The sequence below is a fragment of the Ambystoma mexicanum genome, chromosome 8 (assembly GCF_040938575.1).
Source record: "Ambystoma mexicanum isolate Mex_15411 chromosome 8, UKY_AmexF1_1, whole genome shotgun sequence".
Taxonomy (NCBI): Eukaryota; Metazoa; Chordata; class Amphibia; order Caudata; family Ambystomatidae; genus Ambystoma; species Ambystoma mexicanum.
In genome coordinates, this window is record NC_090929.1 from 215,492,731 (window position 1) to 215,510,290 (window position 17,560).

The 17,560-nt window shown below is 45.5% G+C and overlaps 1 protein-coding gene across 5 annotated transcripts in view; it reads left to right on the top strand.

The window, feature by feature from the left end:
* SARDH (sarcosine dehydrogenase) overlaps window positions 1-17,560 on the top strand; it is a 1,294,294-nt gene that overhangs the window by 730,241 nt on the left and 546,493 nt on the right. For all 5 annotated transcript variants that reach the window (XM_069609627.1, XM_069609628.1, XM_069609625.1 and 2 more), the window contains exon 16: window positions 2,282-2,429. In XM_069609627.1, coding sequence (XP_069465728.1) covers window positions 2,282-2,429 — 148 coding nt within the window. The remainder of the gene's footprint in view (window positions 1-2,281; window positions 2,430-17,560) is intronic.

Genomic DNA, 17,560 nt, shown 5'->3' on the forward strand with positions numbered 1-17,560 from the left:
TCCTGCATAATTATCAAGGACAGCATTGCCCATTTCACTCCCTCCTTGACTGAGTTCTGTAACCACTCTTTTGCCACTGGCTCCTTCCCTTCACCCCTCAAGCACTCCCTTGTACATCACCTCCTAAAACAGCTGTCTGCAGACCCTTCCTGCCTGGCTAACTGTCGCCTTATCTCCACTTCCCCCTTCTTGGGCAACCTCCACGAAAAGTTGGTCATCTCCCAATTAATCATTCACACTGAATCTACTGGGTGTTGCCAGAACCATCAGTGTGGCTGTATAGCAGCCAGAGGCACGGAAACTGCTCTTCTGAATACCCATGATGACCTGCCCTCAAACCTGGACTCCAACTTCTGTTCTGTTCCCAACCACCTCGATCAGTCTTCTGTCTTTGACACAGTCAATCGTTCCACCCTCTTAAATTAGCTCTGTGATACTCTGGGCATCACAGACTTGGTACTGGATTGGTTGGCCACCTTCCTTTTTAATCGGCCCTCCCAAGTGCCATTTTGCCCTTTTCTCCTCTCCACCTAACTCTCTACTTGCGGTGTCTCTCAGGGCTCTATCAACTCGCAGTGGCTTTTCAACACTTGCCTTCCCTCTCTGGCCCACTTGATCTCCACTTTCTCCCCTCATTTCCAAAGTTATGCTGATGACTCACAGCTCTCCTTTAAGCTCCCTTCTTCTACCTCTTCATCTTCCTCCCTCATTACCGACTGCTTGACTGCTGTTCAGGCATCGCGTGCTGCTAACTATCTCTGCCTTAATGCCAGTAAGACTGAGATCCTTCACTCTGGTACTCCTGCCACACCCTTCCCTCCTTCTCTCTGGCCACTCTCCTTGGGCCATTCTCCCCTTACCAACATGTGAGGAAAATAATCTTGGTGTCATCTTAGACTCCTCTCTCCTTCTCTCCTCACATTGCTGACCTTGCCAAAAAGGCCCACTTTCAGCTTCACCTCCTCCGATGGCGTCTCCCTTTCCTCACCTTCCCCCAGAAACTCAATGTCTCCAAAGCTCTGGTTCTCTCCAGGCTGGATTACTGTAATGGCTTCTTCCTTAAACTGCCCCTTTCCTTCCTTCGCCGTCTTCAATTAATTCAGAACAGGACTGCAAGGCTTTCCTTGGCCTCAAGCCCAGGGACAGCATCCCTCCAGCCCTAGAAACTCCCCACTGGCTCCCAGGATCAAATTCAAGACCCTTTGCATCATCCATAAGGTTGTGTGGGGCCTGGGACCATGCTACAACCAGCTTTCTTTCCCAAAATACCTTCCTGCTAGAGTCCTTCCATCCTCTAGCTCAAACTGTCTGCAGATCAGATGTTTCTTTAAGTAGAGAGCGGGAGGTAGATCTTTCTTGGACAAGGAGCCTCCATCACAACGCCCTCCCTGCCCCTCTCCAACTTGAGACCAATCTTCTTAAATTGCGGAAGCCTCTCAAGACTGTCCTTTTTCTCCTCCTCGCTTGCTGATATCCACCTGCCCATTGTGATTGGTTGCCTGTGTCTCCTGAGTCTTATTGCAGCTAAGCCGTCCCTTGATGAGTCTCTCCACACTCCCCCTTTCACCCTTTATCAGCACTTGCCCCGGGCACTCTTCCCTGACCAGCCCACTGATTCTGGCCCACTTGTCCTCACACTTGGCTTACGCCTACTCCCAGTTTCCCTGGCACTTGCCCTCCTGGGCTCCCCTTAGAACTTGGTCAGATCATGTGACCCACCTACTCCGGCTCTCCCTCCTCTCCCCACCCCCCTAAACCCCCTGCACTTCATTTTACTTCACTTGCACAATCTGAATGTCACAAGGCATAGTCGGACCGTTGTTTTTTCTCCCCGGTTACCCCCCAACCCCCACCGAACTGCCCACCCTCTTTTTGTCTTGTGGCGCCTGGAAACACTTTATGCTGTATAAGCACCATACAACTGTTCAATAAATGAAATAAAGATTAACTTAATTGTGTGTTCTGATGAAGTGTTGAGTGAAAAATGTATTGGTACTGCAATATTTGTAGTTGCAAAAATAATCCTACGTTTGTTTGAAGCAATACTACTATATTGGTTTTATGATTTGACGGTAATCAAGTTACCACTGGGAAAAACAATTGGTACTGAAAGCTGTACACTTTGTGCCCACCATTTTCTGCTATCTTGGGCTAGTTTGTGGGAGTAGAATCCTTTCAAACATTAATTCTGCATGGCACCCTCTCAACCCTGTTTGTGAGAGTGGTCTGCAAAGAGTCCAGTGCAGGTTTCCTTATTCCTAAATTACCCTTTCTCCTGCAGGTGACGGCTATTATATTGCTGTTGGGGGAACAGCATCCCAGCACAACTGGTCCTTCATCACCACAGTGCTGCAGGACATGAAGTTCAACTGCACGCTGATGGACCACTCTGATGACATGGGCATGATCAGTATCCAGGGGCCAGCAAGGTGAGTTCAGATGTGAAGCATTTCACTAGACCAGATGGGGCGGGGAAAAGCATGTGATGGTTCAGGTGGTTTTTCCAGAAATCTTGAGCATCTTGAGGTGAGCAAACTCATTTGAGTTCCATTGGGAATAATGCTGCAGACATAACTGGATATGGAAAGGTAGTCTTTGTATTACCAGAGTCTGCTTTTCCCTTACATATATGAATGCCCATCCATATAGGGCACTGTTGCCACTTTCAGTTTACCTTATCGGCATGCAGTTGTCCATGATAGCTGCCTGAATCACTTCTTGGTTCCATTTCTCTTTTCTCATGTGCTGATTGCTTTATTTCAACGTCTAATGCTATCACTTCTCTGCCTCCTGGTCAATACTTCTCATGACCATGGCTCACCCAGGTTTGTACCATCATGCAGTCTCTGACCTGCACAAAATGTCATGTACCCTCCATTTTGCAGAGAATTTGTTGTAGCTGTGCAAAGGACAGTGTTTTCCAGGACTTCCTATTCCTCTGGAAAATAAGTGTTAATAGGGGAGCTGACAAAAAAAAAAAACATGTGACAATCTCAAAGCCACAAGTTAAATACTGGGTGCTCTGATCTCCAAATAACCAAGGATCTGGTCTTCATCCTGGCCATGTGCAGGTCAGCTATAAGTAGTGACCACAAAGCTCAGCCAAGCTAGGGTTTAATGTCTTAGACTAGCCAAAAACTAAATGACTGCTCTAAATGGCACAGCGTGCTAATCTAAATATACCTGGCCTTGCTAGGAGGGTTTGTACTGCAGAAGCCTCGAGTACCTCTGGCTGGTACCCAATAGATGTCTGGATTATGTGCTCAGTTCCACGCATACATCCTCCTTGTCATCCTTCAGAAAAACATGGAATTGTACCTTCCTCAAAGAGAACAAGATTGCCTGCTGTTGAAGACAAGTTCACATCTTTCACAGCTGTTATAGTACATTTGTCAGCAGACACTCCATACTCTGGTATAACGTCCTTTCATCGCCAGTAATTGCAACGCCTGGCTTTTAAACGTGCACAGAATTACGAAAATGGTAAATTACATTTTTGGGGGGGTGGGAAAGGACAGATAAGTGGGTGGGGGGGGTGGTAATAGGTAAAAGTAAGTGGGGGACAAGGGGCTTGGTGGGGGTAACTCCCCCAACAACAAAGAAATCGAACATATCAAACTGTCAGTCATCTTTAACAGAGCACACCTTCTACCTAACTATGATCAACTTTGAGTACTAGAAGTAAGTACAGCACCAGGAGAGACTAGAAGTAAGTACAGCACCAGGAGAGACTAGAAGTAAGTACAGCACCAGGAGAGACTAGAAGTAAGTACAGCACCAGGCGAGACTAGAAGTACAGCACCAGGAGAGACTAGAAGTACAGCACAGCACCAGGAAGTACAGCACCAGGAGAGATTGTCATTTCTCACACATCTTCATGTTCAGTCTCGTTGGTAAGGTTGTTTAAAGTCCATAAAAATCCGGATCTGCTATATTCTGAGGCTGGCCCTGGACGATGTTTGTGTAGATGAGCACGTGATTTTAACGCACGCCCATGTCCAACACTGTAGCAGTGGCAGAGATGATCCCATTTGAGACAGGAAGCAGAGTGAGGTAGGCTAGTGGGGGCTAGCCCCTTAGCTCCATAGAAACTCCCAACCACTGAGGTGAGGCGACCAAGGGAGAGGTTGTCTGTGAGGTGAAGAGACCGCCACTGGGAAGGGCCCATGGCAGAGACGACGGACGCAGAGCTAGACCATGTAGAGAAGCAGAGCAAGTCTGAGAAGTAGATGTAAAGTGACTACACAGGAGACCCATTTCCCAGGAGAAGCAGAAATGGCATGTACGCTGAGAAGAGGCAGAATGCAAATCCAGATGCTGTTCTCTATCCAACTCTACTCGTCCTCTCACCACCTCTGGTCCTCCTGATGTGTGCCTCTCTCCTTCTATTGCTTAGCTCCACCCTCTGATGTCATTGCTCTTACCATGCTCCCCTCCTCTCTTACTCTCCCCTAAGCTACTCCACACACTACTCTCCCTCCTTCACACTACTACTCATCCCATCTTCTAATCCATCATTCATCTTTCACCACAAGCATTTTCCACTCAACCTCGACACTTCCTCTAACATTCTCGCTCGCCTTGCACTCACCACAGTAACACTTCTTCTCACCAACCAATGCCTCACCACTTCTCTAAATCACCTCCCCAATCCAGCCAACCATTCTTCCATCTGCTTTTTTTCTTGGTCTGCCACCACTGCCTCTGACCTCACCTGAACAACTTGCGCCCTCCTGTCCCTCTTCTTATCCTCCCTCTATTCCCATTGCCTTTCTGACTCTTACCAATCTTGTTCGGTCTTGGCCGCCCTGGTGATGTTACAAGGGTCAGCATTTTCAAAATGAGGCCTCAACTTTTCGTCATGCAGGGCCGCCATGCACATCAATGGCAGCCCACATTAATGAATGTCCCAGTGTGTGCTCTGCTGTTACGTTGTGGAAAATTCACAGTTAAGTATTGGGGAATTAAGTGTTGTGGTAAGCAGCTCTGCACCACAGGGATTTGAATCTCTTTACGGGGGCTCTGTCTGTGCTGCCAGAGTGTGGCTCATGTTGTTGGCTCGCAGTGGTGTGCTGCATTCCCTGCGGTGGCATGGATCTTCTGTGTCTTCGCCTGCTGGTTCTCTTCTGGTGGTGCAGAGAACTCCTCTAGCTGAATTGTTTAGCTTGAAGGCTTTGATGGGAGATGTTCATGTGGGTGATCTGCCTGGGATTCTGGGTTTTGAGGGGTAGGTGGGTTGCGGCTGCGGGCCAAAGTGATCTATGTGATCACTGATAATAGAATGGAAGTTTGTTTTTTTAAAGTCGACATTACGGGCGGTGCAGTGATCACATAGATCCAAGAAGTCTCTGCCCCTCATGACCACGTCAGATTATTGACCATGTCACATTGAGTAAAGCGAATCACCAAAGGCGGAAACCTTTTTTTTTTCTTTTCCTGAATTGAAGAAAAGGAAGCGGGACTGGAAGGGAGACTTGTAAAATGAACCACTGTTTATTCGGAGTGTAAATTCCCAGATCATCGAATGAAAGAATGGGAATTCAACAACCAATCTTTGAGAACTGACACTGAAGTTCACGAAGGGGCTTCACCAAGAGACCAAAACTGTAACTGGCCAAGTTGCCATAGCTGGACTACCCGAAAAATGGAGCATCATTAGAGCTTTTAAAGAACATGCTTGCTCTAGAATCCACCTTTTACAGAAAACCCAAGGATTATTTTGTACCCTTAGTGTTTTCCAACGGGACTTCTAGGACATTCGTAGGTGAAAAATGGGAAATATCTATACTAGGATTCCTTTGGATAATCTTATTAACCTCTGGCCATAGTTCCTATATCAAAGCCCAATGTGTTTATCATAGTTATAGGATATGCATTACCTTCCAATTGCACTCCTACTTGAGTTACTGTTAAACAAAGGTCAGTCATTGATCGTCTGAGTTCTACTATTCATGCAATGCATTAAGTGCTGGCCAGATAGCTCAGTGATCTGAGTGGTTGCCGTGCTGGGATAGTTGTTCACCCTGCAGGTGAAAGGTTCAAATATCAGCAGGGTTTGCTCTGTATTTAACCTTCCAATGTTAATAGGTTCTGAACCACTACTTTAATCATGAAATGGCAAGGAAGGCTGTAGAAAGAGCTATACGAAAAAGTGTATCTGTCCTGCAGGAAATTAGCATATAGATACGCTTTGGGTTTCTCGTTGGAATTTATTGCAGGATTCTGGCAAACTGTCCCATTGGAAACCTGTACAATGGTTTTGAACAGGTGATTTTACCTGTGGAGTCCACTAAAAGGTTGTGCCTTAAGATGAAGGGCCTCTGAGATGGTGTGGATGTTCACATGTGACTGTGTGCTTTGTCCAGTTTGTAGCAAGCAATTGAATCTACATGGTGGCGACTTATTCCTTAGCACTGAAACTGCTAATGAGAGGGTGGGTTATGTTTCAGCCGCAGGCTGCTTTTCATTGCGGAGTGCCAAGAGCAAGTGGCCCAGTTGTGATTGCATGGTCACAGGACAGCATCATGAATAGCAGTTCTATTCTTTCTCCATCTGGGAAACTGTCATCTGAAGTGGTGTTGCCCCCCCCCCACCCCTCTTCTCAAGAAAGGATGGCTTTTGGTGGGAGTCGGGCACATGCTTACAAGTGCAAGTAAAGGTTTTGGACAATTTTACATCAATAAATACACTTGAAAAATAAGTGAACCCATTATGTAGAATAATACACAGTGGCATAACCAAATATGTGTGATCGCTGCCAGCCATGCTGAGTAACCCCTGCCACCCAGCTTTTGAACAAAGCACAGGCCGAGCCACACCCCAGGTCTGCCTGCATCACCACGCATGTGCAATGCCCATGATCATGCTGCTGCAGGGGGTGAAAGGTGCACGTGTTTTTAATCCAACCTTCAGCCTCTCACCTAGCATAGGAACAAGGGTGGTGTCTGGCCCCCCAGACAAAAACTCATGACACAGGAAGAAAACCTGTTATGGTTGGGTGCACAAATCTCAAAATTTAAGAACACTCCTCATGTTGACTTTACCCTTATGCCAGTAAAAAAGCCATGCCTTAGTAAGAAATTGGATGCATACACCCCCACCCCCCACCTCACCATGCACCAACAATCATGTTGACTTTGCCATTCATTACAGTAAAGCAAATGCAGTGCCACAGTATGGAAACTTTCCTGGCTGTCTGCACAACTCCCTCGCTAATGTAAAAACACAGCTAATGTCAGTCAAGCTGTGGAAACAGAAAAATAATATGAGGCCGGGAAGCCCAAAAGAAACACACCAACACAGGTTACAAAGAACATACAAGTGCTTTATTTAAAAGCTACAACAGTTACCAAAGTCAATTGACAAACGGATAGCTATTCGGCTCTCAGAGTAACGTAACGAACTTCAACGAAGGTTCGATGCATTAGTGAGAGAGACCGTACATTGGAATACTTGGGCTTTTTATACTCTTTATCCAGCCCTTGGCCAACCCCCTCGCGGGTTAACCATTCTAGAATCGGGATTATGGGTTCCTTGCCAGGTCAATCCTATAATATATGCATTTTGATTAGTTTCGCTGATATAGTTGTACATTTACACATAGGTCAACAATAGGACAAGGTCTCAGTTCGCGACCCCAACAAGTGGCCTGCAGGCATATTAATTATTTGTGCATACGGAGGTCACTACGGCCAGAATCCTACTCAGAATGTCATTCGGCCTCCATTTTGATGTTCAGGGTGACTTCCATATTACAAGAGAACCTAAAATGGCGGCTTAATCCAAGATGGCGACTTACATTACTTTCTCTAAGGTCAAGACCTTGCCGTGGAGTTTGTTCGCATATGATGTTTAGACAACTTGCCGTAGGCCAATACACATACAATTGCTGCGATAGGAGGCATAATATTGTTTCAATTCCGACAAACCCTCCTTTTGGCCTATGCCAAGTACTAATATTTCTAATACTTCTGTAAATAACTCCATGCATTATCATCCATACATCCTGAATCATTATCTGTAATGTCTATAGCCATTAGGTCGTTCATCAGAACCTCTTGTAACACAAACTCTTTAGATGCTGTGTCTGGGGCGTACATTTTGTGCCCTACTGTGCTCACCGCTTGAGCACAACACCCCCCTAGCATTGCACATATACTAGGTAGACATTGGAAACGGCAACAAAGGAATAGCAGGATTCCCAAAATAACCAGGATAACAGAAAGCACCTTCCAACCCCAGGATCGTAGAGAATCCTAGAACCAGGCGCTAATATTCCAATCTTCCACAGGAACATGCATTTCAGAACTAAGGATGTGCAAGTTCTGTATTGCTTTGAAAATTGTCAGTGAGGACTCTGGTACGAAAACACAGCAAGCGGACCCCACTAATTTGCATACTCCACCACGTTCTGCCAGGATGACATCTAATGCCATCCGATTTTGGAGTGCTACCAATCTTGTTGCCTTTTGTTCTAGTGTCATATTGTAGAGTATATCCGTGGTCCGGTTGATGGTTCTCTCCAGTACTCTTGCTAACCCCCTAATGTTTTCAGAGTTTGCTATCTGTCCCCAAAAGGGCACAACTGATTTCGCTATATCTCCCAATACTTGCCCCGGGGTATCTCCGTTCTCGTCCCGTCGTGGGCGAGCCTTAGAAACTGCCAATGTACTAGCTACAAATACCCCAGGTAACAGGATTCCTAAATAACAGGTTCCCTGCCAATCCTTGGGCAACCAGGGAAATGCTGAACTACCACAAATGAAATAAACAGGCCCCCCTACATACAGAGGCCTGTTCTCCCCAGTCAAATTTACAATGTTTACACAACCTTCAAAATCTCCCATTGGCCGAGTGCCATTTCTTTGTACACAGAAGGGGACTGAATCGGGGCTATGATTAATAGAGTAGGAAGGGGGCACAGCGTCCTTATTGCCTATCGGAACCATTTTAAAGGAAATTAGAGTTTGGAAAGGAAGAGAGAGTTTATCAGATGGCCTAATAGAAGCAACATTAGGTCTACTTCTATTTGCAAAAAGCGAGCATCCCAGGGGAGTCAATTCACATTTCTCAAAATCATTTAAATTAGTTCCATCAAAGTTCCCTGAGATGCTATCATTCCAACGGCCAAAGAATAGTGCTCTAAGGGAAGCATAGCAAGCAGTCGTTAAAGGTAAAGGGTGAATATACCATCCTTGCCCCTTGTTCCCATGTTGTGGTAAATGGGTGCAAATCCAGCAATTACTTTTATTAAAAATGGCATGCATTGCATTCATTACTATCATTAAAGTGTCATTATGATACTTTCGTCTATGCTGGGAGTCTCTAGGTGACAAGGTGTGAAGGTGTACAGAGGGAGTCAAGGCAGTGGGTACAATCTCAATTGGCAGTAGAGGTTTTAGAGGGTAAATTTCCTCGAAATACCAAAGTCCCACAGCAGTAATTACACAAATTCCAATTATTATTAACACAACACAGCAATACGTTTTCGGGGCCCAGGCACATTGTTCGTTGTCCGAGTTGGTCACCCCCTTATTTACAAGTCCAATGCAGGAAGCAGCGGTGGAGGTGGCAGGCATCGTAGTTTCTCAATCGTCGACCCCAATATTCGTTACTGGCGACACTACGGTCGCGTGACTTCTTAGTCCTTCTCAACCCTAGCCAGCAGAATCCCCTTTTTTTCCTTTTGTTCGAAAGGAACTTTCTTTTACAAGAGAAAACTTTCAATCACTTCTTCTTTCCAAATGCACGAAAAAACCTGTGCCGTAGTTCTATTTTCTTCGTCGAAGGTCGTACCTGGTGGTACCCAGAACTGTTTGATCCGGAAACAAGGTAACGTCACTTCCTGAGGGAAGCAACGTATCGGAGGCGACGGAAGTCGCTGAACTTGGAACAATGTCTTCCGGAAGTGACTTTTTCAAAGAGTGTGGAGACGAAATGGACTGTTCCCCAAGCTCCACGGGCTCAGAGAAATTCTCTGACACACTCACAGTGCTGTTTTCTACTCCAGGATCAGAGATTGTAGCATCAGCGAGGGGTTCTGCTTCTTCTGCAACGTGTGGCGTCGGGTGAGGAAGTTTCTTGGCATGCGTCGCGTGGATCCAATGCTTTTTTTCCAGCCACCCGCACTGCTGTCTGGGTGACCAACAGCACCTGGTAGGATCCCCTCCAGCGAGGAGAGAGACAGGAAGACCTTTCGTAGGCCTTCACTAGGACCCAACTTCCAGGCTGAATATCGTGTCCTGGGCCCGTAAACCGTACAGGTAAAGCTGATTGGACTTGATGATAAATGAAATACAGATTTTTAGTCAACTGGTTGCAGTAGTCTACCAGCAATACATAGTCAACCTCCCTCAATGTTTTAGGCCTCGGAAGACCCCAAATATTAGCAGGTCTCCCCATCACTACCTCAAAGGGGGAGGACCCAGTCTTAGTTTGAGGTGTGGTTCGCATGGCTAACAATACAATAGGTAAGGCATCTGGCCATTTCAGTTTGGTGTCGGCACATGTTTTTGCAAGCTTATTCTTTAAGATGCCGTTATGTCTCTCTACCAACCCAGCACTTTGAGGATGCCTAGCTGAGTGAAATCGTTTTTCAATGTGTAACGCTGTACATATCTGTAAAATTACAGCTGCAACAAAATGGGGGCCATTGTCCGACCAAATTACCCTCGGAAGCTCAAATCGTGGAAAGAATTCTTTTACCATAGTCTTTGCAGTGGTCATGGCAGTAGCATCTTTAACGGGGAAAGCCTCAACCCATTTACTAAAAGCACAAATAATCACAAGAACATATTTTAGATTGTTACACCGTTCCATCTCAATAAAATCAAAGTGAATGACCTCGAAGGGAACAGAAGGGGGCCCAAAGCTTCCCCTTGGAGTTACTGTCCACTTCCCCACATTGTGCTGTGAGCAAATCATACAATTCTGAACATTGCGCTGTGCAATCTTCGAAATTTCTTCATTCACCCATACTTGCTCTAGCATTTTCGTGATCTGCTGGGCACACACATGCATAGAACCGTGTGCCATCGTAACCATTGCCAGCACATATGAATCAGGGAGCAACCATTTTCATTCAGATATATCCACCCAACACCCATCGTCATCTAGTTTCCGCATTCCTTCGGCCCACTTTTTAGATTCTTCTATTGTGGCATCAGTTTGGATATCTCGCACAGACCCGATACCCTCATCCATTACAATAGCATCTTGTGTTTCCCTTAGAGCATACATGTCTGCGCTAAGGTCTGTGGCCGTTTGCCTGGCTATCTGGTCAGCAAAAGCGTTCCCTTTTCCCACATCATCTATGACCTTACGATGTGCTGCACATTTCATGATCGCTAACTGCCTAGGAAGTGAGAGTGCTGAGAGCAGTTGCACTATCAGGGGACCGTGCTGAATCTTGGTCCCATGTTAGGTTAGGAACCCTCTTTCCGAACAGAGCCTCCCGAAGTTGTGAGCCACCCCAAAGGCGTACTGACTATCAGTATATATGTTTACTATATGCCCTTCGGAGAGTTCACAAGCTCGGGTCAACGCTATAATCTATGCGGCCTGCGCAGAGTTATGCGGAATTCTTAGTTTCAACAACCGTACTCAACGTAGTAACTGCGTAAGCAGCTGTAGATGTACCATCTGGAAGTTTGAAGCAGGAGCCATCACAAAACAGCTCCCCTTCTGCATTGCCCAAAGGAGTATCTATAAGGTCTATCCTGCCCTTGGTTTCCTTTTCAATGGCATACAGGCAGTCATGTAATTCTTCGTCACTGAAAACAGTATTTTGCGGGAAAGGTAGAAGTTCAGCCGGATTAAGAACACAACACCCCTTAATTTGAATATGAGGGGCAAACAGAATGAATTCATACCTTGTCAGCCGTGCAGAGGTGAGGTGTTGCATTTGAGTCTTATTCAATAGGACATCTACAGAGTGAGGTACCATCAAAATTAAATCATGGCCTAGAACCATTCCCTCACTCTGTTTTACGGATGCGGCAGCAGCAGCGACAGCTCGCAAACATCTCGGCAAAGCGCATGCGACAGGATCAAGGGCGGAGGAGTAGTAGCCGCACGGCCTATTCTTCCCTCCATGTTCCTGCTTTAACACAGCCAAAGCACATCCATCACATTCATGCACAAACACCACAAAGGCCTCGTCATAATTTGGAGTACCCAGAACCGGTGCAGAGCATAACGCGGTTTTGAGAAGCTCAAATGATCGTTGATGTTCCGATTTCCATGGCAGTGGCAGAGAAATGCCCTTCTTCGTCAAAGCCAACATCGGTTTTATCACTAGTGAAAAGTTCGGGATCCACAACCTACAGTAAGAAGCCATACCTATTAAGGCTCTGACTTCCTTCTGCGTATTTGGAACAGACATGCCAGAAATGTGTTTTATTCTTTCAGGTGTCAATCTTCTCCCCTCCTTTGACAGGAGGTAACTTAAATAGGCAACCTCCTGGCAACAATATTGAAATTTCTTGAGCAAAGCTTTCTGACCGTTTTCGGCCAGATGAATAAGTAACGATACAGTGCCTTCTTTACAAGCACTTTCAGAATCTGCAGCCAAAAGCAAATCATCGACATACTGAAGTAGTGTACAAGTAGGTGGCAATTCAAGGGTGTCAAGCTGCTCTTTCAAAGCTCTACTATAAATGCTTGGACTTTCAATATACCCTTTAGGTGCCCGAGTAAATGTGAATGAACGTCCCCCCAAGGTGAATGCAAACAAATATCTACTCTCCTTGTGTATAGGAATACTAAAGAGAGCATTCTTTAGGTCCACAACACTAAAATACGTAGCTGTAGTAGGGATCATTGTTAGTATCGTTGTTACATCAGGCACAATTGGAAATTGCAGGGCGACAACTTTGTTAATAGCACGAAGATCAATTATAAAATGGTATGGGATTGCATTGTCGCCTTTCTTGTATACAGGTAAAATTGGGCTGTTACATAAACTACCTGCAATCTCCTCAATCACCCCTGGATGCACAAAATCGGAGACAATGCACTTCAAAGCACGCTCGCCCTCAACTGATATTTTATACTGCGGAATGCGTGGTAATTTAACTCCATGTTTCAAAACTATTTTAACAGGCTCAATCTGTAGTACCCCGACATCATTGTCGTCAACCGCCCATAAACATTCCGGGACAACACTAAACTCAGGAGGCAATGGTCGAATCGGGAATCGGGAACTGGGAACTGGGAAGTTGCTGTGGTGAAACCGTCAGTCGTACTCATCAGAGGAACAATGAATTACTGCATTCAGTTTCTTTAACAAATTTAACCCCAGCACATTCTCTCCACAGTTCGAAGTCAGAAGGAAAGGGCAATGGTCCGTAAAGGGACCCAAAGAAACAGACACCGGCAAAGAAACCGGACAGACAATTGGTACACCAGAAAACGCTACAGAAACATTTTACAGAAACATTTGTTTGCCCTGACAGTGGAATGTTTGGAACCCGGGAATGATCAATGGAGCACTTCTGTGCTCCAGTGTCTGTCAAAAACTGATGTTTCGTATTCCCCACTAACAATTCAACGTAGGGACCTTTCTGATTAACGGGAATAAGTGAAGGTTCCAAACCCTGCTTCGGGCAGTCCTAACGAAACAAAATGTCATCGGAAGGAAGCTCTTCAGAAAGGTAGGCGCCAGAAGGGTGATCAAATACGTTTCTCGTGTCCACACTCGAAGTCTGATTTTCCTGTGGAAAAGGTTGCTGAGGATCTTGCAAAAACTGACCTCTATCAGGGCCCCCTGCTCCGGGGTGACCTCTAGGTCGTCTACCCATACCCCCAAATGCATTGCTCGACCTTTGGCAAAGGACGGGCACTGTGCTCGCCAATGACCTTCCTGGCGGCAATAGGCACATTGATTAATATTCACAGAACCCAAAGGAGCATTTCCTTTTGGGACATACTGACCTCTGGTCTGTGATGTACCTCCTCTGGGATTTCTAACAATTTGTTGTAACAATACTTTAGTCTTCAAATCTCCTTTCCTCTTCTCTATTTTCTCTTTTTCATTATTCACACGGTTCTCATAATACTGCGCCATGTGAAAAACTTCAGATTGGGATTTCGCCTGCCAAGCGCTCTCAGAGGACATAATATGTGACTGGATGTCGGGCAACAACCCACGTACAAATTTGTCCACAAACAACCTTTTCCCGGACTCTGTGCCCAAGTCCTGACCACTGAAGTCAGAGAATACCTGTTCGAATCTATTAAAGAACTCAGTGGCACCTTCAGTTTTTCCTTGAACACAGGCCGTAAGCTTGTCCCAAATAATTCTTTTCTCGGGAATTATGGTTTTCAATTTTGCGACAATTCTATCAGGCAAAGTAAGTATTACTTGAGGTGGTTTTTCACCAGCTGGTCTTTCCCCATCAAACCTAGTCATGTTAGCCCACGTATCTCCTAACCCTAGCACATCGTCTATTGTTTGAACGTGCTTCCATAAATCTACGGGCAGGAGTACAGGGAATAGCAAGTCAATGTCACTTAAGGTGAACACAGAGGACTGCAAAACGGACTCTATCTCTTTGTAAAACCCTGTTGGGTTTTCCCTGATATCGGGAATTGATTGTCTAATAGTGTTCACTTCCTGTCGTGAAAACGGGACGTGAACAAATTGCGATACATAGTGTGCAGGGATGTCCACAGCGGGTGCACCAGTCCCAGCGTTAGCGGGAATCTCAACCTTAGGGACAAATGGCGGAGGAACCTCTCTCATAGGCAACTGAGATGTAGGTAACTCTGACCGCTTACTAAGCAATAGAGCCAGGTCGAGCGCTAAGGGAGCTAAAGAAGTGTCGGGCGAAAAAGCCCTCTTACAAATACCCAATAATTCTATAGGACAACTAACCTTCTTCCTTACACATTCATCTTGTAGGTACTGTACCATTACCTGAATCACCTTCTTCTGCATTTCTACTGTATACTGACTATATGTGTCATATACTTCATCTGGCGGTATCGATGAATCTGAGATCCATCGAATCGCATCTTTGGTACAAATTCGTACTTCCTCAGGTGCCGATCTACGACACGGAAGGAACCGTTTCTGTACATACATATTGTCGTATTCCTCATCTCGTAATCTTTCGAAGTCCCTCCTATACTCAAACAATCTCTCAACATGACCTTGTACTTTCTCCTCTGTGTCCCTCGAAAGCGCTTAAGTATTTAGATCCCTCACCCCTTGTGGGAGATCCGAATTTTGTAATCTACCCCACATTACACATAAATGAGTCCCCATACCTTCGATAAAAACATTTTTCTCGGGAAAATTGTCCATATTTGATAATGTTGGAAAAAACGTTAACTTGATCACCTTTCTCCATACAGTGCTTAGCCCATGCAAATAATTCCTGTTTCTTGCCTGTAGAAACAGTATTTCGAGTGACAATCTTCGACCCCGCACCCTGATCAAATTCAGTCAATACAGAACCACTCGGGAGCAAAGCTGCGGGCAAATTCAATGGGGGTGCAACGATCGGCGTAGCAGAAAGGGGTGGTGCGATAGGTGGAGGAACAACAACTAGAGGAATGGGAACAATAGGTTGCACAGGGGGAGCAGGAATAACAGCAGGAATAACAGCAGGAATGGGCAGAGTACCCGGGAGAGGATCATACGGAGATGGCGCGGAGGCACCAGGCCTGCGTTCGTTTAACAATTTTTCAATAAATTCTTCAGAAACATGGAAATCTTTAGAGGGATACATTTTCTGGATACCTAGTGAGAAAGCCCTATCCATATTTCTAACTGACTCCGAATGTTTTTTCTTTATCATATAATAACGCCTTTTCGGCATTTGTCTTATGACGGCGTGCATGTTTATCCCTACTTTTAAGCTGCTGCAATGCTTCTTTTTTCCAATTCTGCAAAACATCGAATGCTACATGTCTGGCCTTCTTTTTTAGCAAGACCGATTTTAGGTGTCAGACCACATGACTATCGTCCAAGGATCGGATCGTGCAGCGCTGCCGAGGTATCGCGTCTCGTTCGGTCGGGCCCGCAGTATCACACCGTCCGATCCCGGTTCGATAGTCTGCGTCAACCTTCAATGATCGGGCATCAATCTTGAGGGTCCCTATTCGGGCGCCAACTGTGGAAACAGAAAAATAACATGAGGCCGGGAAGCCCAAAAGAAACGCACCAACACAGGTTACAAAGAACATACAAGTGCTTTATTTAAAAGCTACAACAGTTACCAAAGTCAATTGACAAACGGATAGCTATTCGGCTCTCAGAGTAACGTAACAACTTCAACGAAGGTTCGATGCATTAGTGAGAGAGACCGTACATTGGAATACTTGGGCTTTTTATACTCTTTATCCAGCCCTTGGCCAACCCCCTCGCGGGTTAACCTTTCTAGAATCGGGCTTATGGGTTCCTTGCCAGGTCAATCCTATAATATATGCATTTTGATTAGTTTCGCTGATATAGTTGTACATTTACACATAGGTCAACAATAGGACAAGGTCTCAGTTCGCGACCCCGACAAGTGGCCTGCAGGCATATTAATTATTCGTGCACACAAAGGTCACTACGGCCAGAATCCTACTCAGAATGTCATTCGGCCTCCATTTTGATGTTCAGGGTGACCTCCATATTACAAGAGAACCTAAAATGGCGGCTTAATCCAAGATGGCGACTTACATTACTTTCTCTAAGGTCAAGACCTTGCCGCGGAGTTTGTTCGCATATGATGTTTAGACAACTTGGCGAAGGCCAATACACATACAATTCCTCGATAGGAGGCATAATATTGTTTCAATTCCGACAAAGCCTTGCACTTAATGCAAATAAAGTGCCATGCCATATGGTTTCTACCCCAATGAAACTCCCACCCTCCTTCACCTAATAAACTCAAGTTGGTTTTGCCCATTAATGCCGTTAAAACATGCCATCTCACTCACAGTAAAAAGTGAATGCTCCCTCATTCATGACCACCATTCAGCAACCAGTCACTCACGGACACCTATGCATCTTCTCTCACGCAATCATTAATTAATGAACACCCAAAATATTCACACTGCATTCTAATTCACATGCACTCACACCAATACATAAACTATTCGCCCCAAACGTACTCCTATATGTACTTGGACACACCCTCACATACACAAACTCGTACATCTATATCCAACAATCTCACACTCATGCACAATACACAAATACATAAGGCTTTTTCTTACCGGTTTTCCGACATCTCCGGACTTGTTGCTCCTCTCCATTTCAGTCCTCCAGCTCCCATGCAAACCCGGAAGTTCTCGCTGGTTCCTGACATGTGCCCGGGGTCATGAGATGGAGCACCACCACCACCAGCTTGCTACCACTGCAGATTGGCCCCTGAGCACTGACTTATGGTAAGAAATTATTTCTTTCTAAAGTCAGGTTGAGGTCCTCCTGCCATGAATTGGAGTGTCTGCCCCCATTATGCCATGATCATAAAGTACTTTAAAAAAAATCTCATCCCAAATATGTACAACATTTTACACCTCCAAGACCATCCAGGTTATTGCATCTAGAGATTAATTACAGCTA